Source organism: Fulmarus glacialis, unplaced genomic scaffold (assembly GCF_000690835.1).
Source record: "Fulmarus glacialis isolate BGI_N327 unplaced genomic scaffold, ASM69083v1 scaffold3343, whole genome shotgun sequence".
NCBI classification, from domain to species: Eukaryota; Metazoa; Chordata; class Aves; order Procellariiformes; family Procellariidae; genus Fulmarus; species Fulmarus glacialis.
The window spans coordinates 19,718-46,468 of record NW_009202085.1 but is presented as its reverse complement, the minus strand read 5'-3'; the positions used below and the strand labels follow the sequence as shown (position 1 = coordinate 46,468).

Sequence of the window (26,751 nt, the reverse complement as noted above, 5' to 3'; positions counted from 1 at the left end):
AGAGGGGGGGCAGGGGGTGGAGAGGGAATCGAGGCCAGAGGAAAACAAGCAACCATTACTATTTTTTTTAAACTTAGCCTGACATGAATTTCCAGACTCCAAAGCAAGTGTAGATTCCTTGCAGGAATGATTCTGCTTTTGTAAGTGGCATCGCACCATAAAAGAATGACAACTGCTATGTTGGGGCTGCTGCCACAGAGTGTGGTATGAAATCCATCTAAGAACTACAGCTGCAGGTATACTTGTGAGGAGGAGGAAGCAAATGGGACCTTATTCTTCCTTCTCAACCCACGAGCTCTTGAATCCTTCTCCCAGCTCCATCAGTTTTCCTCTTGCAAAAAAATTAACACAGGGACTTTATTTTTAATCAGTATACTTTTGTTACATAGGGCTGACTATCCATGGAGCCATCTTCTCCCAGTTTGGCCCAGTTCAGCAGCCCCAGATAACTAAGCGGTAAAGTTCCTGACTCGGCATTGCTCAGGATGTTTTTATGGTTAATGACCTCAATGACTGGTCACCTTCCTAATGGGAAGGGTGCTCTCATTGCAGAAAACACTTTCACAAAAGCAACCTTTCTTGTATAATCAGTAGGGAAGTCAAGAAATGAACAGTCATGGAAAATGAACCATTTTATCTTACTGCTACTTCTTCTAAAGTGGTGGTCATGAAAGGAACAGTAAAGAAATCTGTGGGTGCTGCCTGTTATCCACAGGTATCTCCATGGTTTGATAGGCTTCTCTGGCAATTATGATATTTCTGTTTATTCATATTAGTAGGAACCTTCCATGGTGAAAAGTTTTCTTTTTAAAACAGTATGCTAATTATACCTCATTCCACCCAAGGGAGGTGAGAAAACATCTATCACCTCTTATTTTCCTGAAGAGGTTAGTGCAGCAGAAAGATTAAATGATTCGTTAAAGGTGGTGCCGAAAATCAGTGCTGGAGGCAGTCTAAAGCCCCAGAGTAATCAGGTCCATCTTTTACGTATTCTCATGGCAGTAACGGATAGCTGGTTACCTTTGGGTAATGTATCTGAGCTCTATACCGAGCCCTCAGCCCGCACGAGTATGCTGACCTTATCATTCCTGTTCAGGTGAGGAATGACAGGCTAACCATGGAAAGTAATTGAAATTCATCTCTGAGATTGCATCTCTGGATTGCGCTATTAAAAAGTAATTTGTTGCTACAAGCAGTTACTTCCAAAATAAACCAGCGAGGTCAAATTTTGCGGCTTGTGTTTATTATGCAGCAGGTAGGTCCCGTGGTAGCTGCAGGGGCTGGTATGTTGGCACCTCGGAGAGATGGAGATGATGCTCCTTCCACGAAGGCTGTGTTTGCAAGTTAAGGGTTTGATCCTGGCAGCCTCACAGAAGCCAACACGTTACTCACGTGAGTAGAAATTCAAGGACAGAGCTCACAGACATGCAGAAGAAGGGACCGCAGCAATGAAGGAGAAGAAAGTTGAAGAGCTCAGTGGGCAGAAGCAATGAGCAGCAGGGCTGGAGCCCAAGGAGCGGGTATTTTAGATGATTGCTGTTGTCACTCAAGAGATACAGAGCTGGAGGGGTCAGCCAGGGGAAAAAGCAGTTGAAACTTAGCCAAACGCTGTGTGTTAAGGAAGGACTTAAAAGATGAGATTGGGCAGACTGGGTGCTGCAGGAACTGGGGACAAGATGAAGGTGTACATGTGGCAGAGGCAGCGAATAGAGAAGCCGAAGAGGAATGCTTGCAGATGTGAAGCTCTGGATGTATCAGGTCTTGATAAAATCAGATTTAAAAAAAAAAAAATTGAAATTCACCAGTTTCTCACCTCTTTCTACCATCCTCATCCCTTACTCACTTTTCATTGTGGGTAGCAGTGGACTGTAAAGCACTAGCAAATGTGAGCTGCTGTGGCCTGAAGCTAGTGCCTAAGAACTTCATCATCCTTCCTCACTCATCCATGCAACCTGTCTTATTTCCAGTGGGCTTCTAGCTCAGGATCTCCTCTGCTTAACTATACACTTTTTCATAGAAACAGAGGAAGGATCCTCCAGAGGCATGAAGAAGCCCATCAAAGCAGCTGGAAGGTGATCTTGGCTATGAGTGGCATGGCTGGAGAGAGTGTTCAGGAACAAAATATTAGCAGGATCAAAGGAGTTGTGTCTAACGACTGCCACACAAGGAGTGCCGCTCACATTCTGAGTCTAGGTGCACACCATAGCTACATCCTGACTCCGTGTTGCAAGAAGATCTAGGCAAGCACCATCATCCCCATGTCCAGAGGAAGTATTGGCAGACGTGGATCAGAGCTTTGGCTAACTGCAGGGTGACCCCTGCATGTGCTAAGTACCTCATGCAGTCTAGCATCCTGCAGGCCATTGTTTAGCACTTAGAGTAGCATTCACCTGATCAAAGGTGGCTATTTCACAGCTGCGCTTCTCACCCTTGACTTGCTTAATACTCAGTGGAGAGGAATAGGCCCTTTTGGGGCTTGATTTCATCTCATTCATACAGTAGGGATTTAAAAGCAAGTCAAAGAATCTTACCCTACAAGCATTGGCCTTACTTTTGCATTGGCCACACCTTCTCTGAATTTAGCAATAGGGTCAGCCAATTCCTTTATGAGGCCCTCTCCGCTTCCATATGGAGAAGAAGGGTACACTTCATGGTCCATTCATGGATTCATGAAAGTTCATGTTCAGTATGACCCACGGCTAACAACTTTTAGAAGAATAAGGAATCATCTCCTAAAACTCTGCATAGTTTGATGGCCATGGCTACACCTGCCTCTTGTTCTGCTTTCTTTCTCCTCAGCTGTATTTCAGGATCATGTATCATAAAATCAGTTGCTAGTCTTTGCCATTTAAAGCTCTGCTCTTCTTTGCCACAAAGAATAGCTGAGCAGCGCGAGGCAAAGACCTCAACACAAGCACGTGCACTGTAATTTGCGAATGAATAAAGACTGCAAACCCCCAAGCCCCATATCCCATTACCTTTCTAATGGAAACGCACAAAGAGTTTAACCTGCAGTAAAGAATAATACAATATTTCTATAGAGAAAACAGATTTTGATTAAATTTTTTTACCCTAGAGTCCAACTGCTGCATATAAGACCAAAGATATTCTATATTGGCTCCAAAAGGGTGGACATGAAGAAATGTGGATATGATACCTGTGTTAAAAACAAATGCACACAAAGTATTGAAATTACCTCAGGCAATATATCATTAAAATAAGCAAAATAATTCTGAATAGTCTGTTCTTGCAGGTTTTTCAGTATGAATTATGATTCTTATTTTTCTTACACAACCCAATAAACATAACAAAATGGCACATTTTTAATACAGTCATAATAACATGGTAAACACAATAGCTCATCTTCAGGAATGACAGCAGTTAGCAAGTAAGTGACCAAGATAATATACTGATGAATAAAGGAATTTCTAAACAAAGACTTGCTGGAAGCATTTCAACTACCAATTTTATGCTTGATTTACCAATATAAAATTGTGGATATTGTAATGGTAAAATTATTGCTTTTTTCCCCTTCACAGGATGCTCTGTTGTGAAAACGTTTCACATAATTGTGTCAGAAACCTCACTCCCTCAATTTTTTCTCGTAATTATGCTGATGCTGGTTATGAAAAGTGTTCAATCCGTATTACCCCTAACTGCTGCTGAAGAAAACACAAATCCTTTATGACATATTTACTTATTTACTTTCTCTTAAAAGAGAGCCAGTTCTGTCTATCTTCATTGTTACTTGCAGGATCGTTGTAAAAGGTATGGGAATAAAAGTGGCTTAGGAGGAGTCAGGATCTAAGTCTAGAGATTTTTTCTGCAGTGAAAATCAAGTGACAGCATAATAACGATGACTAGAGAAAACAAGATTTGTGGCACCAGAGTTACTATTAAAAGCACTATCCAATTTCTCCTCTTCTAAACAAACAGTGAAAATACAAAATGCATGTGTGTTACTTACTGTTTGGGAAGAGTTGAACTGTAAGAATCAGAGCAAATATTTTCAACTCTGTTTGGATGGGTTTCTTAGCTGAACCACCCTAGGGGAAGTTCCTTATATTTAAAGCATAAACACCAGGATTAAAAATGCTTACAAATGACAAAAATGGGTCACTGTATCTTGTGTACTGCAGGCCATACTGCTTTCTTGATGCTGAATGAATTAGGATAATCTTGGATTTCATTTTTCCCCAAATACTGGCCATGGTTGAAAATGATAAGTAAAATTTAACTCATTTTAGACTGGCTTTGCAAAGAACACCTTTTTTCCTCCCTCATTTTTCCAATACCATTTACAAACTTCTGATTCTGCAAAGGGAGGGGCATGTATTTAATTTTATACTATGGCGAGTCCTAGCTGCAGTTGCCTTTTTTGTGCTGTGCGTGACCGTAAGCACACACACAAGAGCTCTTGAAGCAAAAGCCAAGACCACCACACTTGGATGGGTTGACTGGAAATCCAATTTGTATTCAGATCATGTTTTACCAACGGCTTTGTGTTTGTTATGTGTGTTCCCAAGGCTTTTCAGTTCAGGATGTTCAAAGCTAGGTCTTTCATATGATGTAAATAAAAAGTCATTTGAAAATATTTTGTAGTTATTGACTGGAGTTCCATGATAACTTTTTAGTATTTTTTTTTCTTTTATGCTCTTTTCCTTTAAGACAGTATTGAATTTTATAAAACATAGACAAACTTAGTGAATGGATGGAGGTAAGGCCCGTTTTTCCCTGCCACACCTGAACATGCCTCAGAGGAAAAGATAACATGAAATCCATCTTGAGAAATCTTTTGCCTTTGAACTGTAACAATGAGCCAGTTGTGGGGATATTATGACCAGTAATATCTGGACTGAGATTATACTGTCTATCTGAGTGGGCCACTGGACAGCTGGTGGATGGGACCCACTTTGGGACACTGCCACCACTTGTTACAGTCAAATGAGTGACCTAGAAAAAAAAATTTCATTAGTCTGTTCTTAAAATTCCATCCTTGCTACCCTTCTCACAGAAGTTATCTTTCAACAGGTCAAATACTGTCCATTGCAATTAAAAGTTCCAAATTTTATTATAACAAGCAAAATTAAATCGATTCTTACATTTTTGTACATCCCACTGTTCCACCTCTCACCAGTCACAGGAAGTTTGTGTACTAAGCCCTTTAAACATTTAAATACATTCTTCACTTTTAAATGACCTTTTTCATCTGAACTGTCTGAATCCGTGCCCCAGCAATAAACCAGCAACTTTCCTGGTGCTTAGCAGATGCAAATGAGTTGCATTTAAACAAATTAAAGTAGTTTTGGAACTATCACCTACCAGGGTACCGCTGATTCTGTAAAAAGGCCAAATCAAAGAAATGAAACCTGATTTTTCAGGTCAGCATTCCTGTGAATGGCAACCATGCCATAGGGAGCACTTTGGACTGTGGGCCTTTAGGGTCCATGAAAACCTGCCCCACTGAAACCAAATGCAAAGCATGCACGGATATAAATGGGGCACGTTCCCTCCAAGGGTAGATTGGGTACAGCCAGCATTCCTCTGTGGCTAAATGCTAGGTACCAGTTACCACTGCCTATAAGCTTTAGCTTTTAGGCACTCTTTAAGAGTTTATTTTAAAGATTTTACTCTAGGTAAAGGATATGATAGTCCTTGTGGTATTCTTTATAAATATTCATATTGCTAATTCCCTCACCTAATGTCAAAAGCATAAATCTGGCTTGCTTAATACATCCAGTATACATATATTTTGCTTGGTAGTTTGCTAATATTATTTCCATCCCCTTCTCCTTCACCATTTTGTCTAATAATCAAATAACAAGTTATACAATTCCAGCCTGCTAAATCTTGATGTAAATAAAGTCTTCATACATTCATGCTGCAAGTCTAAATGCAGATCCTGCAATTTTCTTCATACCTGAAATCCTTTCATTAAACTCTGCAGAATTTTTCAGAAAGGAAAAGTTCACTTGTTTTTAGGATTTCTCTTATTAAAACCCATTATGAATACAGATGAAAACTAAAAAACATCTTCTTTTTTCACTTTTATTAGCACAAAGATGCATGTAAACACATATGCAAAACAAAAACTTGTTAAAAGGCATTTTGTTCTCAGAAATCTTCTTTGGGGTTATCTTACCTATTAATAGTGCCTCTTTCTCTGATTTTAGACCTGGGCTTCGTTTTTCTGAATTTTTTTCTCTGTCTTGGTTGACCAATGCTACTGTCAATACGTTGATTTCCTATAAAGTTTAAAAAAAACAACAGGTGGTCACGTAGATTTCATTTACTTCAATTAAACCTGTCTGCTTCCTTTCAACTCTATAAAAAAGATCGTTACTTTAATTCACATCTAAAGACAAGACAATTATAAATAATTGATTTGTTTGCAGAATATTAAGACACCTTTTGAAGTACCATTATGCCAAGAGCTGCCAAGACGAGAAATTTTGCTTGTGGAGTAAGTAATAACTTTGTTGCTAGTGCTTCTTCATTATAACAGCTTGAAAGATGTGCCATAAAGTGTAGGGATGGTCAGAAAACTCACATTTTCTAGCTATTAAAGCTGTAAACAAAGACCGCCTCTAGGGAACATGGATGGAAACATTCAGCTATAGCTATAAGAGTAAATCCAACAGTCACTAGCAATGTTTCTAGCTACTAGAGCACAGTCATCTACCCTGTTATAGTCTTTGACCAGTACTTGGCAGGGTGTTGGCCCCTGCCCCAAACAATTCCCAGGCATGTTTTGGGGGTCAGCACATTTCAGGGACCATTCCTAATGTGGTTTGCATAAAGCTACCTTGTTTTGAGGACTGAAAGAGAGCCAGCCTTAAGGGCAAACAAGTCAAGGGTCCTGGTTTGAGCTCCTTTTTCTGCAACCAGGTGGCCTGAACCATCCAAATCTCAGCCAAGCTATCACATGTTAGATGCTCCATCAGAAGTACCCAGGCAGTGTGTGACACAGATTGCTCTTCTCCTGGGCATATGTGAAGTAAACAAATTATCTCTATTTCTGAGGCATGTAAGTGGCCTCAAAGTGCATTGCACAATATTCAAGCATATATACACGGGCTGTTTCCATGGAGCAACTGATATGCAGTAACTCATTCCTTGGTGAAGCAGTGACTCACGCTGCTGCATCTGCTTTGTGAAATGCTCAGCAGTTTCATGCAAAACCTTGGAGGCAGAGAGCATGGGGCTGGAAATATGGTGGTGTGACGTGGGACTGTGCAGGAATGGTGCTCTTGTTCTGGTTGGGGGAGTCAAGGTAAGCAGCTGGAGGTTGCATGGGACTGGGCAGCCTTAAATGCAAGCAAATTTGTACTATTCAGTGTAATGTGAATCTAGAACATGCACTGGGGTGGTGCCTTGCTCCAAAATTCTTGGCAAGCATTTTTGGCAATAAAAGAGAGACACTGGGCTTGGGTCGCTCTAGGGAATTTCTGAAGGTGTGAATAAGGCAAAAACTCCAAAATATGTCAAATGTGCCTCTTTATAGATGACTAAAGGCTCCACAGTCTGTGAGATTGGTAAAAAGAGTCAGGCACTTCCGCATTCTCAATTAAAAAAAAAAAAAAGCAACACAAAAAACCCCAGCAGTGTACTTTGTGCTCTTTATAGGCTGGCTCCAAGGAGCAGCTGCCCGATGGCTCAGATGCATCATGGGTTCAAACGTTCCCTCGTGTTGTGAAGAGGAACAAGTTGGCATGTGTCAGCTAAGAAACTGTATGTGCATTTGAGTGACATACACGCATATGTGTATCCTTAGCCCCCAGCAACAAGGGGCTCTGACAGACTTTAGCCCACAGTGACGGAGGAGTGAGATGCACTGAGTCACCTGTGGTTTGCTGCAGTTGTAGTGGCCAACTGAGGCATGTCTCCTGGACAGAGATCTATGTGTAGTTGTGTACATGTAAGCTAGTCAGCCTTTGCTGCCTTTTTAGTCAGTAGAAATGAAATACCTCTTTAGTCACATATTTTAGTTATTTACTTTAGGTTGAAATCAATTGGATCTTAGAGCTGCCTATTTTATATTCTTCAATGGCTGCAAAGAGAAACTTATAGTGTAGATTTAGACACCTACAGGTAGGAGGGAATCTGCAGTTCAAGAGTTGCAGTGATCCCTTCTTAAAATAATGGTGTGCCTGAGTGCTCTGGCAGCTACATCACCTTGACGCTAACACTCCTGTAGTGTTGTAATGCACAGGGCACATTATAGCAGCAGGAGTATGCTCTAAGTTGTCCAGTAGTGTTGATTCCCCTCCTGATAGAGCCAAAGGCTAATGCAAATACTCATCTGCTGCCGGCCATGACATCTAAGAACAGTGAAAGGAAAGCCAGGCAAGAAGCAGAAATAAGAGACGTGTTCACATGAATTTCTCCATAAGGGCAGTAATGACAAGGGGGTTACAGATCCGAAGAAAGAGCTGGATGACAGATTTCATGATACTGCAGCAGAAGAGCAGAGCAGCATATGCCACCAGAGCTTGTATAGGTTAAGATGTAACTTTTGACTCCATCAGAGAGAGAAAAGCAGTCTAAAAATAACAATTCCTGAGAGGGGAAGGAGAGAGCAGAGAGATGTGTATTTGATATAACGGCCCCAAACACAACACACTAGCAGTTTCAGATGGGATTAGAAGTTTTGTCAAGCAGTGATGCAGAGAAAGAAACTATATTCCCATTGGGAGCAACGAACAGATGGATTCTCATTTAATGCCTAGATTTGAGCCTGTGCAGAACATTTTGTATGATTTATAGGACAGTGTAAATGGATGCTAAAGGAAGTCACATCAAGTCTTCCTTAACTGTGTGTTGGTACAGAGGATAAAAGAGGAAAAAACTGGTTACGGGCGAGCCTGAGGAAACTAAGAGTGGCAAAAATAGCTACTCAGCAAACGACTAGCTTTAGAAGAAGGTTGCAGGTTCTTGGGGGTTTGGAAAGGAGGGGTTTCTGCCACCCAAAACTGCCCGCCTCACAGAAGATAGTAAATTAGACAACTCTGATGTACTCAGCTGCCAAAATAAGCTTGCACAGGCCATGTGAAAATCCGGGGTGCCCATGGTCACATAAAGGATTCAGTAGCAATGCTGCTAGGAATTAATAGTCATTTAAGAGAAATGGGCATAATTGTGTCTAAAAAATGAGTGTGAAATTCACCCAGAAACCAGGCTAATTATAGTGTAAGTGAAAACCTTAAGTATCTGACTACACACTGCAGATACAAATCTGGTACCTATGAAGCCTCTACAACAAATCCTCATGCGGTTCATTTGCACATTTTTAGAGGCACTACTTATGCCAACCCACAGAAACAAGACTTTTAAGAGTACAAAGGTGAATGAGGGAATAACTAATTGGAAACAAGTTATTGGGTCACCTCTCTGACATGAGAAAAAGCTACTGATCACCAGATGCCTGAGGAAAATTATTTAATATATACTACATTACAGTATTTCCTTTCTTTCCTGGAGACCATCCTTTATTTGGCAAATTGTATTTTCTGAGGCCCTAAGCAGTCTCCTTCAGCGGGTTTCATTATAAAAGGAATATTTTGTTACCATCTGTCAGTTACTGCATTAAAGGACAAGAACACAGCTGAGCATGTGCAAACCAGTACTTATTAGAAGCAAAACGACCTTGCAAGAACTAAATACAGCATGTGGAAGGCTTAATCCAGGTTAAATCACACCTGGAGATCATTAGGGACCTGGCCCTATTCATTATTCACAAATTATGTCAGGTATCGGAGAACATGGAGGCCCAATTTGATGATGACATCTCCAGAGCTGCTCAGCATGAACGCAACCATTCTGTGTGATGCTCTCACCATTGCCAGTTTGGAGCTTTTCCCCACAAATGACACTTTCATCCATCAGCAGATGATGAAAATACATGAATTTCCCTTGCGGGCTTGATAAGCCCTATGATTCTGCAGACACTCCTTGGGACCAGCATTTTGATTCGGGGCTCCCTGCTTTTGAACCACAGAGGGAAAGACAGAGAGAGAGTCCTTCTGGAAAACTTTCAGGAGAACTTGGTGGATAAAAGAGAGGATGGCAAATAACAATTTTCTCACACGGACTATTCATTTCCACAGACAGATCTCCAACACCACCACTGACATGGAGCTGATGGCTGTGGAGAGTCATACATGGCAGTTTTCGCACATGGATGCATACCTTAGCCATGTCCTGGCTGTAAGGTGGGACAGAAGTTGGGTTTGTGTTGTTCTTTTATGTACCCTGGCTTCTTGTGGAAGCAAAAGCAGAGGCATGGGCAAGCGGATTGCTCCAAAAGGTGCCTGATCTCACTGTCCACCATGGCCCACCACAGAGCAGCTGGGTCCCACGCTGTAGACACAGCAAATAAAGGCATGACTCCTGAGAGAGCTGCATTTGTCAGAGAGAGACACAGAAGTCCTGAAGAGTAGAAGAGATGTGGTGACTTTCTACAGAGGATAGTCGCGGTACTATCCTAAGAACAAAACGCTAGCTCTGCACTCCAGGGGACTAGCAGATCAGAAAGCCCCAGATATTTAGGCTGGATGACTTGGGTCTTTCAGTCCTTCATTGGTTTCTTTTTCCCCCCTATGGGAAAGTATGATATTAAATAAAAAGTTCTCAATCCAGACATCACACATCCTCTACAGGCCAGCCTTGCACCAGTGCAAAAAACGAAGACAGAATATAAAATGTCTGCTCTTGCCTGCAGCTTCTCTCTTTAGCAAAAATGGTTCTCTTTAGCCTAAAAAGTTCTGTGATCCTGAAAACATATGCTAACCACCGTCCCTAAAAATGGGGGGGACTGAGGACTTGCCATTCCCCATAAATGCTGACCAAGCAGGGCTTGAACAGTAGCTGCCTGGAAACTACTCCTGCCAGAGTGCAGTTCCACATCACCCATTGTTCAGGACTCTGCTAGAAAGGCAGAATATGGGATTTAATGAATGTGACATTGAAGACACCTGGCATGTGATCAGGATGCAAATGACAAATATCCAAAGAGCTGAAATACTTCATCCGCTATCTGGGTAATCCAAATATTTGATAATTACCTTTAAATCTAGGGGAAATGATGACTGCTTGCATATTGTCTTCAAAGACCTCATTCCCTTTGTTGTAGTATATGGCATTCTGCAGAATTGTGTGGTGAGGGGGTGAAAATAATATTCTGAAAGACCTGGTAAAAAAAAATCCTACCAGACTCTCGAATAGTTTGCAGGATATATTGGTGTTTGTACTACATGTACAAAGCCAATTGTCTGAGGCATTAAAACAGTAGCAGAAGAAGGAAAGACTAGATGTTGGAAACAGCAGGCATATGACAGAGCCACTGCTGAATGTTGTTAGACGTAACTAACTTTCTGATCAGCCAGGGGATTTATGAGAGAAAATGAGTAAGAGGAGAAAAAACTATGTATCTGAAATATAAGCAAAAATCTTGCAGGCTATTAACAGCAGTGCAGAGAAATGCTGTAAGCTTGAAAAGAAAAGGTAATTTTATGATTTTGATAGAAGAAAGAACCATGCACGTGTGATACCAAATCTGCAGTCCTTAAGCTCTTGAAAGATATCCGTGTACCTGCCCTGAGTCCACAGAACTGGGCTTAGACTTCAGATGTGCTTGCCCAAACTCCTTATTGATGGCCAGGCAGGTTTGATGATTCTACTGCAAACATAGGTAGAAACTGGCCTGCGACATGAAGACCGCACGTTTAAAATTTATTTTCATTTACCTGGGGATCTCTTAAAGTCTGGTATAGTTGTGTTTGCTTTGCTGGTCTTTCTTTAAATGTACTTCAGACCCACATCTGAAAATTTAATCTTGCTGTTTTAACCTGAATGAAGCCTAATTCAATTTCCAATCAAGCGAATGGAAGCCTTGCAATAGTTTCAATGCACATCAAGTCAGGCATCTTACATTTGTGGGGACATGCAAGGTTGAGGTATAGGACAACTTCTGACAGCTTAACATGGTTGTCAGTTGAGAATGGGCTACTGTCCTTGTCTATGTTCTTATCCATGGTGAATACAAAATGATTCAATCCAAGTTTAGCTAAACTACAATGAAAGAGCTTATTTAAATTTAACTTAAATCAAATTTCCTTGCAAATGTGGCAATGTATGAGTACACTCACAGACAATGATCGTGACTCAGATGATCACAGAATCGCAAAATCACGCAGGTGACGTTGGGAGGTCCTTAGTCCCACCTCCTGCTAAAAGCAGGATCAGCTGGGGGGTCAGAGCACATGGATGTGCAACAAGGGGTAGTAGTCCAATGGCTGGATAAGCCTCAGCAGTTTCTCTGCAACATCCCAGTTCTGCACCCTCATCAAACAACATGTGGGATGTGTCATCAACAGATGGGTGCCTCCGTCCCCTGCAGAAGGGATTTTCCATCACTTGCTGCTTCCTCCCGATCCTTGTGATTAAAGTCTTATCTCCACGAGCACAAAGAAGGACAGAGGCACCATCACAGATGGGGAAAGCCCAATAACCTAATCAGAGAAAATAGCGTCCCCTGACACAGTTCCTCCCAGGGCTGTCACAGGAGAGCATCAGCCCCAGGGGTTGAGCGTGACACCTAACAAGACCAGTCAATGGAAATGCTCTCTGGATCATCTTACAGACTGAGGGGGGCACTGCCTACAGAGGTATGGGACTTGTTATAGGATGTAGGGGAAGAGCATCTTGGGATTGTACAAAACTTAGTTGAGGGTCCTTAGCAGGAAAAGGGAGGGATCATGGTGGTTTGGGAAGGGGATAAAAGGGACTGGTCGCATGTAAACAGGTTGCTGGTCAGTATACTTGTCTGGCCATGCCATACCCTGATCAGTGCATTACACTCATTAAACTCAATTTCTAACTCTTTTCCTGGGTGAGGGACTCTCTATTCTGTGTGCATGGGGGGGTGTAAGGGGGTCCGAGCACAGCAGCTGGAATGGCACCAGGGGTCAGACAGACGTGTGTCTGGGGTGCCGCAGTTAGAGAGACCAGAGTGTGTGCGTATGCTGCTCTGTGATCACTGGTGAGCATCAAGCCAGACCAGCCACTGAGTAGGATTACAAGCTTGGGAGCCACGTATTGAAGTGGCCATAGGTCTGGGATGAATCCAGGAGAGACCAGAGAGATTGTGCATGACCAACTGCAGGGACCAGGGGGTCCAAGCCAGCGACTGGGGACGTCATAGGATCTGGGGAATGACTAAAAGACCTGTTTGTGTGTGTGTGTGTATGTGTGAGGGAGGGGCCAGCTACGGGATAGACTGAGTCAAAGGCCAGTTACTGGAGGGATACACATTGTAAATATGTGTAAGTCTGCATATATATTTCCCACTAATGGACCTTTATCCTGATCAGCCAGAAAGGGGAGCAAGATGAGGCCATCAGTGCTGTTTGTGTTTATGAATGCTGAGTTTGTGTTGATCTGTGTGGCCAGCCATGTGTATACGTACGCATGTCATGCATGTGTTGTATATGTGTGTTTGTGCACATGCTCAGCCGCGCTGCAGGTTGGTCGCACGGAGCTATGACCACCTTGCCTCTGTCGGGCTGCAGGATTCAGCAACTCCCGACAGCAGCAATGCTTAGTTTGGGTCAAATGGCTCTAATTCTTCCCTTAATGGAGCTTGTTCCTCTTCACAGTCTGCTACGGCACTGTGCTGTGATGTGACGTGTGGAAATCTGGTTGAGTGTCTGAACTCTGAAAGTAACTCAAAATTCTCCAGGAACATTGCATGTGTTACACAGCTCTTCTTTCAGCATGTCCTCTTACAGTGACTGTTTCTGACTGCTTCTTTAAAAAAACTTTAATGACTAGAAAATTTCTCATAATCTTTGATTAATATAATTCCTTTGTTGCTGCAAATGAATTGATCTTGTGCTAGCAAATTAACTACTTCCTAGAAATATTGTATTTTACACGGTCCTGGTTCCTCACAGCCTAAGAGCTGATTTCAGTAAAGTGGCTGACATTAAGTTAGGTGGTCTTGCTGACACACGGTCTATATGTAGAGAGGTTTCTTGGCCTTTTCTATGTGCGCTGGGATAACTCAGTTTACGGTAACAAATTACAGTGTTGCATCACGTATAAAAAGAATGAGGCAAGAAATGAGGCATGCAACCATCTGCCCAAAACCAGAGCTCTCACAAGCAGCCTGCGCTACTTTTAGACTTAGCATCATGTCACCAATAGAGTAAAAAACCCTTTGGTTTTCAGTGTTTTTTTTCCAGGGTCTCAGAGGATCCCTCTCCTTCTACTATCTACCTAGTGATGCAGAAGTACGTATTTGCCATAAGCTACACTGCTGGTGAATGTTGTAAGAGTTTTTGCTTGTGACTGGTCTATCATTAGAAATGATACAGACCAGGTGTCACGTTTTCATTCAGGTCAAGCCTAAACTTGATAACTTATTTTGTGCTATGCAAGAAACCAGCGTTGGTTTTGTCAACCACAGCACATTGTAATTACTTTTAAAGTACACTAATACAGAAATTTACTTTTAAAGTAGACTAATATAGAATTTACCAGAACTGTAAATTTAAGAGTGCACTGGCATTAACAAATAAACAGTTGACAACTGGGTTGAAAAATTATCTGGCATTAAAATTATAGGAACAACAATGAAGAAAAATTAGAACAGCGAATATAAGACCTTGCAAACGAGGTACTTCAAACGCACCTCTATGCATCTAAGATTAGTTTGTTTGATTTATCCTACATGATAGAAGTGTTTTCAGGAGTGAAGATTAATCGTATTATGTTGCTTTTGACATCCTATTTTTCCGATCCATTTGCCAGAGAGATGCTTTTAACTTTTTCATTACAAAGCTTTTACTACTATAACTTTCACCTGCTGAGTTTAGACAACTAGCAATAATCTGAAAATGCTTTTCTCATTGAAACTATCTCCTTATACTGTTCTCATTGTATTTGAGCACATCTATTTTATGGGAATGTACATATGCAAAATACAGATGACTAATACGAAAGTTACTTCATGCTTATTTTTGAAAGTATGATCAGGTTGCTTCACTTTCTAAAGCTGGATTTATGTGTAGGTTCCTGATGACTTAACACAGATGTTTTATGTGATGTGAAGGTGGTTGTTTTGCAAGGGAAAAGGTAATTGTCAGTTTGCACACTTTGTGTTAGGGAATTGCAGCAAACCAATGATTGGCTGAACAAAAGCATTGCCTGCCCACCAGCTCTGCTGAAGTCATTGTAGGAGGCGATACTTCGTGTTTACTTGAGACTAAGAACTTATGAAAGCCCTTTCAAATGGTCTTTAACACAAATATTGCTCTAGCAATCTCCTCGACAATGATGCACTTCTAAAAAAAAGTTAAAACGAGAAAAAAAAGGCAATTCGTTTCCTTTCTGGGTTGTGTAGAATTGTTTTGAAAGTGTCTTTGTTGAAATAAAAGGAAGTAATTGGGGGAAAGAAACCAACCTTAAATGTTTTATGAGAGTGAATGGTTTTCAGCATGGATTTGTATTTGAAAAATATTAATTTTAGGTATCTGAAAACCCAGGGCAACCCCCATATTCACAGGAATCTCCACATCTGAATATATGAAAAGTAATTGAAACAAACATTTTGGAGCTCTCATTCCTTTGGATTGGATCTTGATTAGGATGATGAACTCTTCTTCCAAGAAGAGTGTCTCCTAGGGATATTCAAGTTCCTTTCCTGCTTCTGTCACTTTTTGCTGTCTATTCCTTGAAGGACTTCAGCATGTTGGAGGGAACGTGAATGTGATGTACAACCCCTAGGACTACAATAGCAGGCTTGTGGCTGAAGCAGAGGTGGCCCATCATCCTTCACGTGGTTGTGGGGGAGCCTGAGTGCTCTGACAAGTCAATCTGCCTTGTGCACTGTGTGTGGGTTAAGCACACAGCTGCATATGTATAAGGCTGAAATGATGGTCCTCACTAGATGATCCTCACTAGAAATGATGGGATGACTCCTGTATATGTGTGCAGTATAAATACTTGGGGAAAATGCTTTGGGATGAAAGGCTGCACATAATGATCAGATATTATTAAAATGTCAGGTAGCTCTGGGCGCTGAAGAACTGTCTCCCTGTGGAGCTTATATGAAATTTAAAGTCAAAAAACTTTTGTGATTTGCTGAGTGGGTGGCTGAATGGGTTTTATCATTGTTTCTCAGAGTTCTCTCTTCTCCTCCCTCAGATGATGGGAATTCACTCCAATCAAAAGCCAAGATATTATGCCACTCTGACACTTTTAATTAGGGAAGTGGTGTGATTTCTTGCTGCATGTTAACAAAGGGGTTATTGCTACAGCCAAGATCTGCTTCAGGTAGCACCGTCCATGTCAGAATATACCTCGGTCTGCTGTAGCCATTTGCTCCCTGTAGGGTTAGATCGTGGCTGAAACCGCAGAGACCGTGATACAGCCAGCAGAGAGATCTGCACCACACTAATGAAACTCTAGTGCTGTCCTCTAATGTGCCGAGCGATGGCTGTGGTGGGAAAGGGGGGACCTCAGGGGGACTTGATCTATCAGTGTGTAAGAACTTCTGAAGGCTGAGCAGGCTTTTCAATAACATGGTCCTAAACAGCCAGTTAAACTCCCGTTATTTTTCAGGCCTCACGGTATTGAATTTATGAGGTGGTCATTCCTCATGCCTGCCATGGTAAGTAGGAAATCTGCTGATCTGCGAACGGTCATAGCTGCTTGAATTTATCATACTCCCATGCCTTAAATTGAAGGAAATGAGAAGAAATGAGTGATGGAAGGGCTACAAATAAATGCCTGGAATGGAAAAAGCAGGGAGTAGAAAGAGGCACAGCCATTCCTCACCCCGTGGTCCTGGCCCTACCAGGACGGAAGAACTTGAATACAGACAGTAAATGGGTCTCTCTAATCCCTGGGGGCTTTACGCCTCGCTTCAGTCAGGGTGCAGCGTTCTTGCACCTTCTTCTAACAACATAACACACCCATGACGAGAAACCAAACCCCACATCTCTCTCTCCTCAAGGGGCTATCCTCATCCTTGCATTGCACCATTACTCTTGCTTGTTCTCTTTAGGCAATTAACTACATTTGTTAAATGAATTAGTCGACCGAATACATCTTGCAAAGGGGAGCAGTTACAACGGAGGGGCTGGAGAGTGCACGTAGCTCATGCTCGTCTCAGGGAATGCAGCTTTGAACCTTCTTGGGTGGAGGAGAGAAGCAAACCCCAGCTTCTGTCATCCCTTGTGAGGGACATAACCCTTGAGCTCTCAGATACGGAAAGGCTGCCAGCACCCTCTCCCTACCATCAAACGCACCCAGCTGTTATCACTTCACTTTTTGCAGCACCCACCTGCTCCTGTGTGCTCCAGAAATGCCTGCTGCAAGGCCAGAGGACCCCAGCCAAGCCGAGGCAGCTACTCCCTGACTCACGTCAGCTTGCTGAGGCTGAGGTTCACAGCTTACAAAGCCAGGAAGCTCAGATAGAAAAGAAACACACATTTCCTGACATGTGCATGCCCTACACTGCGGTTTTCTGGCCTATAACTTTAGGCCTAAATTGCTTTTATATTAGCCATGTAGAGCACATTTTTTTGTCACAAACCTGTGTTGGTCTGCGAAGAGCAAGCCTTTTGAAGAGTGGGCTAGCCAGGAAATGGCTGTTGCACTCACAAGGAAGTGAAGCAAAAGCATCAGCAATTACTTGGGATCTTCACCAATAAAGGCGACCAACTTCTGTCCCGTAGTCCCGAACCACTGGGAGGATTTGAGCAGGCCTTGCACTTTTCTAGCTCCCTCTCCTCTCCCTGTATTCAAGGGCCTTTTTCATCTCACTTGGCTTGATGTGAGGCAGCCACACAGCACGGAGGTGCCCCATCCTATGGCAGGTGTGTACTAATACATACACTGACATGGAACGTTCACAGCAGGTACCCTTGGGTGCTTCTATTAAAGGTTTGCATAGTGAAGTACAAGAATTGAACTCTGATGAGGTTGATGGAATTACAGACTTCTCCAAAAATTTAAATCTTTGCCCAGCTTGTTGCAAAAATGAACCTCATTTAAGAGCTGTCTTTACTTGTCTTTGGTAAAGATCATCAGTGATTAACCATACTATGTGAAAAGAAAAGACTAGGGTATAGTCAGGAATAACATCACTTTCAGTGTAGCATAAAGTGAGCAATTTAGTAAAATGGTTGAAATATTTCACCCTGGGTATACTACTCCTCAGAATCAGGGATCATCTGGTAACTGCTTGAAAAGCAGATACAGAGGGGAAAAATTAAAGAAAGAATCAACATCAAATGTAAGATGCTTGGTTGAACTTGAGAAATGCTCTGATAACAGCTTCAAACATTCAAATGGAAAAATGCATCCCTACTTAATATTATTGATTTCATGTCTGGAGAAAAACCCACAGACTATTGTGTCCAAGCTGCTGGAGATGCTAACTGGAGGCAGACAGACAAATGAGGTCAAAGTCATTACTTTGTTCAAACAATGAAACTCAAACGGAACAAAAAGCTGGTAAAAAAACTTGTGGTGAAATCAGTTTCACTCTCACTCTCTGAAATACATTCGTTTTATTATGCCTTAGTGATAATGAAGTCACCCTAAAAGTCTTTTGGTGAAATCCTGGCTTTTTAACCCACCAAGAATTTAATTATTGACTTCAACAGAGTCAGGACTTTACCATGCAATTGCAATCTGGGCATTCAAAATGATTCTGCGACCATGACCCGTCTCTTGCTTTGGTCTGAACTTGGAGGACTGATACTCTTGACTACCATTTTATGGCACTTTTACAAAGGGTAGGAGTCATTCACAGGAGCTATCCTCCATCTAAGGAAGGCAGATAGCTGTCAAAGGAGAGTGCCAAACTCCTGGAAGAAGATCACTGAGCACTTCTAAAATGAGGCTTGTCTAAAAAAATCTCCCTTTCGCCATTAACAATAGATGGATACCATGGATGTTAACCTTCCCACCCTCAAAACAGGGATATATTCACCAAGGCTATATAACTGTATTTGCATGCAGTGCCCTATGTATACTGAACGCAGCAGTGAGCAAAAGGAGATCTTTGAACAAAACACAAAATTAACCTATATACAAGAGGCTCCACAGAAAGCCACTGAACTTACAGAAACAGTGGAAGAATAAATTGGCTTTACAGAGTTAGCCACAAAACATGTGATTAACATTTTCAGTTTGCAAAAGGTTCTCTATTCGAGCACACCTCCCAGGCAAGATTTTTTTTCATGTTGGGACTAATCAGGTCCCAAGAGTCTGGGAACATCCTGGAAGAGGATTATATCTGAAATTATAATTATCCATTGGCCATTATTTTCTCTTCAGTTAAGACAGAGATGTGAATTAAATATCATTATATGCAGCAATGAAGAGGAAATTAAAAGGGGGGCAGATCAGAAGCAAGAACCAATCTTTTCCTAACTGCAGGGCTGAAGGAAAAGAACGCTCAGTGACAGCACCTCTGGCAGTCCTGGGTGTTGAAGTCTCTCTTAACACCAGGCCAGGATCCCGGGCTCTATGTGCTGCTTGAGCCTGACATTTGGCCTTTCTGGCCACAGAGTATAGCTGGGAAATGTCACCAGCTATAACAAATATTACTGTACCTGGCAAGTCATGAAACACTCTTATGACTGTTTACAGAGCCTTGTAAGATGGTTTTGCTTTCTGGAAATAACAGATGTACTGGCAATACACTAACATTTCTACTTTTTTTCCCCCAGATTTGTGTGTGAACTGCCATGGCAGGGAGGGTAACATTGCAATTGCTCCAGCCTCTTAGTTAACTGTGCTCAATTCTCCTGCAAAAACAAGAGAAAAAAATGAAGATTGGTCCCTTTATAGGTTGGGCATATTTCAGAAGGATGTTGGTTTTTTTTCCAAAGTGTCCAGATCCTTGTTTCCCTTTCAGGATCGTCTCACATAATGGAAATGTAGAAGACACACCAGGATAGGTCTATGTATATATTTCCATCTGTATCTGCTTTTGCTAAGAAAAATATTTCCAAGTTTTATTTTAAGAAACAATATTTTCTGATGTAAAATATGATGCAGACCAGTGCCATCAGCAGAAAGGATGAGGACTGCAGAAAATAATCTTTTTAAGATTACAGTATGGGCTTTCTTGATGTGTATGCGGTGTGCCTAAAGTTTCTACTGTCCTTTCTAGGAGCCTGATTTTCTGCAGAGTAACTAATCTAAATATGCCATAGTGTGAAGATTAGATTGTGTGTTCAGCGTATAGACATACGTTGCCATTTTTCCTTACCAACACCTCCCACTATTGCTCTGCATGCAAAGGTATTTCATTTGCTGAATTCAACCTGTCAACTGTAACAAATATGTCCTAATCCCATTATATGCATCACAGTTCACTAACAACCACGTAGGAGCCACCAAGCCTTTTTCTCTTTGATCATCCCAGATTTGCACACTGGCCAAGGGCAAGAACCATGAAGTCTGCTGAGAATAGATGTGGAGAGACAACCTGCAAGGCACAACACCTGAGCACTACATATTTGATGTAGACGACAATTGTTTAAAAGGTACCTCAACTTCCATTTTACAAAGTTCATTACGGTAGCAAATGCATTAACATCCATTCTTTCCCTCTGTTTCTCCATTTCCATTTGTGCTGCTATGCCTTCTCTGATTTCATGGTGGCATAATTGTTGAATACATGGCTGCAACTGTGACTCAATAATTGTAGCTGTCTGGTTTCCCTCTTCACCATTAATTTAGGTATTGACTTCTTTTCTTAGGAGTCTAATATTGCTGTGAGATCATCATGGGAAGAGCTCATGGCAAAGAGGGGCAGAAAATAGAGTTTCTATCCTATGGAAAATTCAGGCATTTAAACAATTCCTGCAATTACAAACTGGAACAAAACATTACATTTTGAAAAATTTCCCATTAACAAAAGATTCTGAAATATTTTGTTTTAGATATCTGGGAATGCTGTACTGAAAGACTCTCTTTATACAATTGAAATGTTTCATTTCAATGCTATTTCAATCTTTATATTATATAAAAATAAAACTTTCAGGCTCTTCAGTTTTATCCAGTTACATATGAGCCAGAATGATAAAAGTTGAAGCATTTAGATAATTTTCCTTTAAAACATTTCACTCTTGCAAAACATTGCTTCATCCGCATTCTTGGAGAGGAAGCAAATTCCTTTAGAAAGTTTCTAAGTCTTACATTTCTAAATTCCTTTAGGAAACCTGCAACCAGCTGTTGAACAAGGAGAAGTTTTTAGGTAGCAAATGTGTGCATTTCAAGATCACGAGTGGATTAACGTCTTTATTTTGGTTTGCAAACAGAGTCTTTCAAAGGGGCAATGAGATGCTGTGCAGACAGACTGCAGTTGCAGATTTGTTGGAGCTGTGAGACAATATTGAATGTCTCCTATCCAAATGCTGAGAGCTATGAGGCTCTATCGACTTCACTGCAGAAACAGACCACAATGAACGAGATTCAGGAAAGGATTAAAAAAGAGAGGATAACATTTCCTTATCACAAAGCAGTTCACAAAATTTGAGCCTTCCATTCAGGTTTAAAATAAAACTGCTTTCCTGGCTGTGCCATTAGACAAACAGATGTTAAAATATATCAGTGTTGAGACTGTTGCTAGTTCTCTTGGCTAGGAGAAAGATATCATATATAATCAGATTTAATTTTCATATGTTTATGATAAAGCGCAAAGCTGCATGGTTTGGATGACAAACATCACAGGAAAGTTTTTCTTTTTTCTCTCTCCCCTTATCCAAATTGCTGTTTTGACTGCAATCATTAAGGGAATAACAGAAGCATTTTTTTGCCAGCGGGTTTTAAAAAACATGACCTTAACAAGTCCTTTAACAATTTTGGACAAAATAATGACTCAATGAATTAATTTAGTCCTCTTGTGCAAATTAACTGTTTTCAAATTATATGCATGTATATGAATCACTTCACTCAGAAGTGAAATATGGCCAGACTTGCTCAGCTGCAAGGTGGCAGCCACAGAGACAAACGGTGTAACTTTGTAGCTTGAGTAATCCTGGACAGGACACTAAGGCAAAGCACTTTTCTTGCAGTCGTTTCCATGGTATCTCTAACACCTACATACAGCAAGTAGGACATTGGTTGTTAAAGTCTCATCCAAATAAATCCTACAAAGTAAATTGCATGGAACCCAATTTATCTACCTCGAAATGAAGTTTGCTGGGATTTGAACCTGTGGCTTCAGGAAAAAAACCAGGCACTTCAAACCTCATGTGCAAATCATTCAGCCATTCTATCAGCTTTAAGACATAAATAGTAAATTTGAGACCATACGCATGCACATATATATCTCTCTAAATCTATACATAGATAGCTGTACCTACATTTGCCTGAGATTCGTCATGCCCATTGATTTCTGCTAATTCCTTGGCGCTTTTTAACTGCAAAGAGTAAACAAAAAACAAAACAGAACAAAACAAGCACATTACTTGAGTATTTCACACACTTACCTTTGATTCATTTGAAGGAGCATTTTATAAAGCTTCCAATGAGAAAAACAGATGGAGCATATAATTCTAATGAGTTTTTGCTCAAACCATTTTGAAACCAACATACTTAAGGCTTGATAGGTTGGCAAAAAAAAAAAAAGGAAAATAATAAGACTGGGTCATTATTTTTTAAATAATAAGATTAGAAAGTAGTTTCAAGGCATAAAAAGTGTACAGAATTGGCTCTCAAGAATAATAAACGATTTCATTTCCCATTCTTGTTGCTAATAATTGAAACTTTACAATATTTGCAAGTTGCCACTAGCTAAATAGTGTTTTGCTAATGATTACTTTTGAATGATATATTTTGAGCTGTTTAAGATGCTAAAGTGCTACTGTATGTTTCCTTCCTGAGGAAGCCTCTAAATAACTGACATGGCTCCTGGGTATGACGGAAAAGGAGGTGAAGAGAAGAACAGCTCTTTTATTTAACCAGTGGCAGGAAGAACTGAGGAGACACTGCCAATTCCAAATACATGAACCAAAACTTTTTTTTCCCTCCTGAATTAGCTTTTTGGGGAAAATCCATGATTACATTGGGGATTGTAAAAATCGTTCCCAAGAGATTTAAGGAATGTCCTAGCTCATGTCTCGAGCCACAGTGAAATATGCAGTCGTTCACGCTGTGATTGAGCAAACACAGAAAGGAAGAGACACCGCAGCTCTCCTGAGCCTATAAGCCGTGGAGGTTTGTACACTTAAATGAAGCACTTAGAATCATTTACTCTTTAGGTAAATCTCTGAAGAGTCATGCTTTTATTCTAGCTTAATTCAGAGTAGATATCTGGGGTGGGGGGAGATGGGGAACAATAAACAGAACTTTCCTCTGCATTCCTTGTTTTTTTGCCAAAGAAGCTGGAATTGATGTAACTGTTGATGATACAACTGTGATCCTGAATGACAACAGTCCTAAAATCCAGGTGAAATGGAACGCTATTATGTTTCAATTAGGTGTCTGACTCAGAAGCGTTGGTGGACTACCACCCTAGGGCGGCTCGGTTACCTCCATCATCTTTTTGCCACGTGGCAGCAACAGCTAAACTGCGTGTGATTCAGTTCCCAGCTTATCACAGTTTCCAACCTGACAATTAAGGTAAGTAGGCCATGGTCTCGGTGTACCTTATTACGCAGGGCTGTAAACTGCATCAGTACAGGAACTGCTGCTCAAGCCACTAAACTGGTCCTGATGGAGAGGGAAGGGGGTGGCAATCCCTGATAAAACAGTACAAAGAATAGCTGGGGACTTCAAACTCATCAGGTGTCCTGGTTCAATTCACTGATGCTCATCTTTCAATACCCTTGAAAAGTCTGCAATTTGTACTGACAGCAGGGTGATGCATTTCCAACGAATGCTACGTGTTTTCCCTGCACTGAAAAAATAACCATCCTGTGAAACCACCTCCCTGTAAGGATGGCTGCTAGGAACAAGCCAAGAGGGCTACTCGCAGCCAAGCACCAAAGTTAGGTATTTCTGCATCACGGTGTGACCAAAGGAGACATTTCCTGATTCTGCCAATTCTTCATTATAGAAATTCACCTCATGTGAGCAGTCCTGTTGAGTTCAACTGAACTACTCATCTGAATATGAGGTCAGGAGAGCATGCTCGGGTATGTAAAACTGCTCTGCACGCTAATACCATGTCCTGAGCGCTCGGGGAATGCTGTTCATTACCTACCTTTCGCCTTTCCTTTTCCAAGCTCATAAAGTGCCATCACCCCTTGGTCACTGCCAGCTTCTTAGGCAATGCTCCACATGCATTCTGCTGGTGACATACCACTCCCCCATCAACCACATGCGCATTTGAGGCTCAGCCTCTAGCCTATGTTGGTCTAGTAGGCTTTCACCTCACCATGGTTTCCCACCATCACTGCCCTGGCACTGCTCCACTCTAATGCAGTTAATCTAACTCTAACGCAGACAGGATGCTTGAGCTTTTCCATCTCTTTTATTGCCTGCCATGCTCAGAAAAGGATGCCAATGCTCAGGCAAGAAGGCGCTAGCATCCACATCTACACGAGGACCACTGCAGTAGGAGGTGGAAGTGAACTGGTGGAGATAATGGTGGAAAACTTGTGTGTAGAGAATGTGCAGCTGCATTTCCACAGGTTAAAGGGGTAAAGTCCCTTTTTTTCCAATATTGTTTTTTTCTAAATTAAAATTTAAATTATATTCTTCTCTCACATCCTAAATAGTGAAATGTTGGAATAGGAACCTCAGAAAAACATACAATATTGGAAAAATGGGACTTGCCTTACCCCCTAGGCAGGCTCCATTGCAGGTCAGTGGTGAACGTGATGTTACCAGCAGAGAGCATGCTGAGGCAACACACTGAACTAGTGCCAGTAACAACCAAGAGCCTACCTGAAAGGAAAGGAGAAGGGTTGAGGAGTTAGAAGTCTCTGATGCATCTAATGCTGTGGTGGGGTAGTTCTGACACAAACCAGCAGGCGTGAATCCCTCTGACAAAAAGAGCTGGTGGCCACGGGCCAGATCTGATCCAGAAGCCTTTTGGCTACAGTAATGCAACATGGTGCATAAGCAAACGGGAACTTTCCCAGCAGGACGTCCCAGCCTGGACGCGGCTGGGTTACTGCAACTGGATCAACGTGAGGTGCTGCTGAGCCAGCAGACGTGCTCAGACACAGCTGCACCTCTCCGTGCAAGCATGCCCCTGCTGAGGCAGGGAGGGATCCTTCTGCCAGCTTGAGATGAATAGGCAGATTTTAGCAAACGTATCACAAAAACGAGTCATATAATCGAGGCGGGAGCCCAGCGCTGTATATTTTTGAAAGAAATGTTCGTATTTACTTGACTCTCCCAGATGATTTTCAATACCCGTTGTGGATAAAACACACAGATGAGCTGTGGCGCTCGCAAAGGAAAGCTGTGAGCCTTGGCAAGTGGGGGTCATTACTGCTAGGGCTTTTGCTGTTCTGGAAAGTTTTGGAACTGGTTCAGGGTTGTTGGAGAAGCACACTGGCTGCGTAGCGCTCCTTAGGAATTCTGGCTACTTACAGTCTTGGCCTTAGGCGTGTTTCAGAGCTAATTCTCAAGAGAAATGCAGATCCATCCTGCCTTTCTTCCAGCTACTGTTTCGTCTGTCTGCCTAGCATGAGCGCACATTTGATTCGCAATCAGTAGGAGTCTGCAGAGATTCAAAAGTCTGCCCTGGTGGTCCCTACTGAGGACCAGTATTGTTAGATCCTCCTATACATTTTTGCAGCATTTAATTGCTACCAAGATATAAAATAACTTTATGGAATTTCTTTTTTTTTTTAAAGTGTTTTAAAACATTATACCTTGAATGGTGTGTAAAAATGTAAATGAGATGCAGTTAACTCAAGAGATCTGGTGGATTCTGTGTTTATAAAGATTTTGTCGTTACCAAATCCATTCTTCCTCATGATGTTTTCTGTAATACAGTCTTGCATCAGCTCTTATTTAGAAGGCTGTTTTTGTAACCGTAAGTGCCAAGAACATGTATCTGAACATAAAAGCTTTATTTTTTCCAGAACCTAAATTATTAGTTTCTAGAATATATTTGTCACTAGATATGTTCAAAGGCAAATGTTAGATGTGGAACAATGTCACAGCTTTCATAATGAGCATTAAAAAAATCTGAAATAAGCATAATTTACTTTTTCCAATATGTACATAAAATGTATAAATTTGTCTGCAGACATATTCAGACATACATGCTGAAAAATCTGGACCATAAGAATCATCAGCATTTTGAATCTCTGCCATCTCAGCAATTCAGATCCCACAGTCTTTAAACTGCAAATACTTAACCAAGTCACTAAATATTTTACCTCAAAGTTTATATAGAAAGGATCAAAATAAGGTCTCAGAGAGGAGACTGTACCTGTGCACAGGTGGGGATTTGTGATTTTGGTGTGTCCAAGCCACGTGGTTTATACAGACAACATGTATTTGTGCACACTGTGCTTGCACACAATGCACTGTGTCGTCTCCAGATTTACAGGTTTGGCACCAGATTTCCTTTTTGCTGTGTAACTATCCATCTTACCATGCTTATAAAACAATACTATCAAATATACTTCTCAGCGTCATAGAACACCTTAGTACCAAAGAAGGTGTGATAATCAGATTTACAGGGGTTTGTTTCTCACTGCTTAAATAAGTGCATTGATAACTACTTTTTTAATGCCATTATGATAAAGTTTTTTGTAT

The 26,751-nt window shown here is 41.4% G+C and overlaps 1 protein-coding gene across 1 annotated transcript in view; it reads right to left on the bottom strand.

The window, feature by feature from the left end:
* Positions 1-26,751, bottom strand: part of ENOX1 (ecto-NOX disulfide-thiol exchanger 1) — a gene marked incomplete at its 5' end in the record, with an annotated part of 43,996 nt that overhangs the window by 1,034 nt on the left and 16,211 nt on the right. Inside the window, 3 exons of the mRNA XM_009574144.1 lie at positions 3,072-3,157; positions 6,143-6,245; positions 22,392-22,448. Of these exons, the coding sequence (XP_009572439.1) occupies positions 3,072-3,157; positions 6,143-6,245; positions 22,392-22,448 (246 nt within the window). The remainder of the gene's footprint in view (positions 1-3,071; positions 3,158-6,142; positions 6,246-22,391; positions 22,449-26,751) is intronic.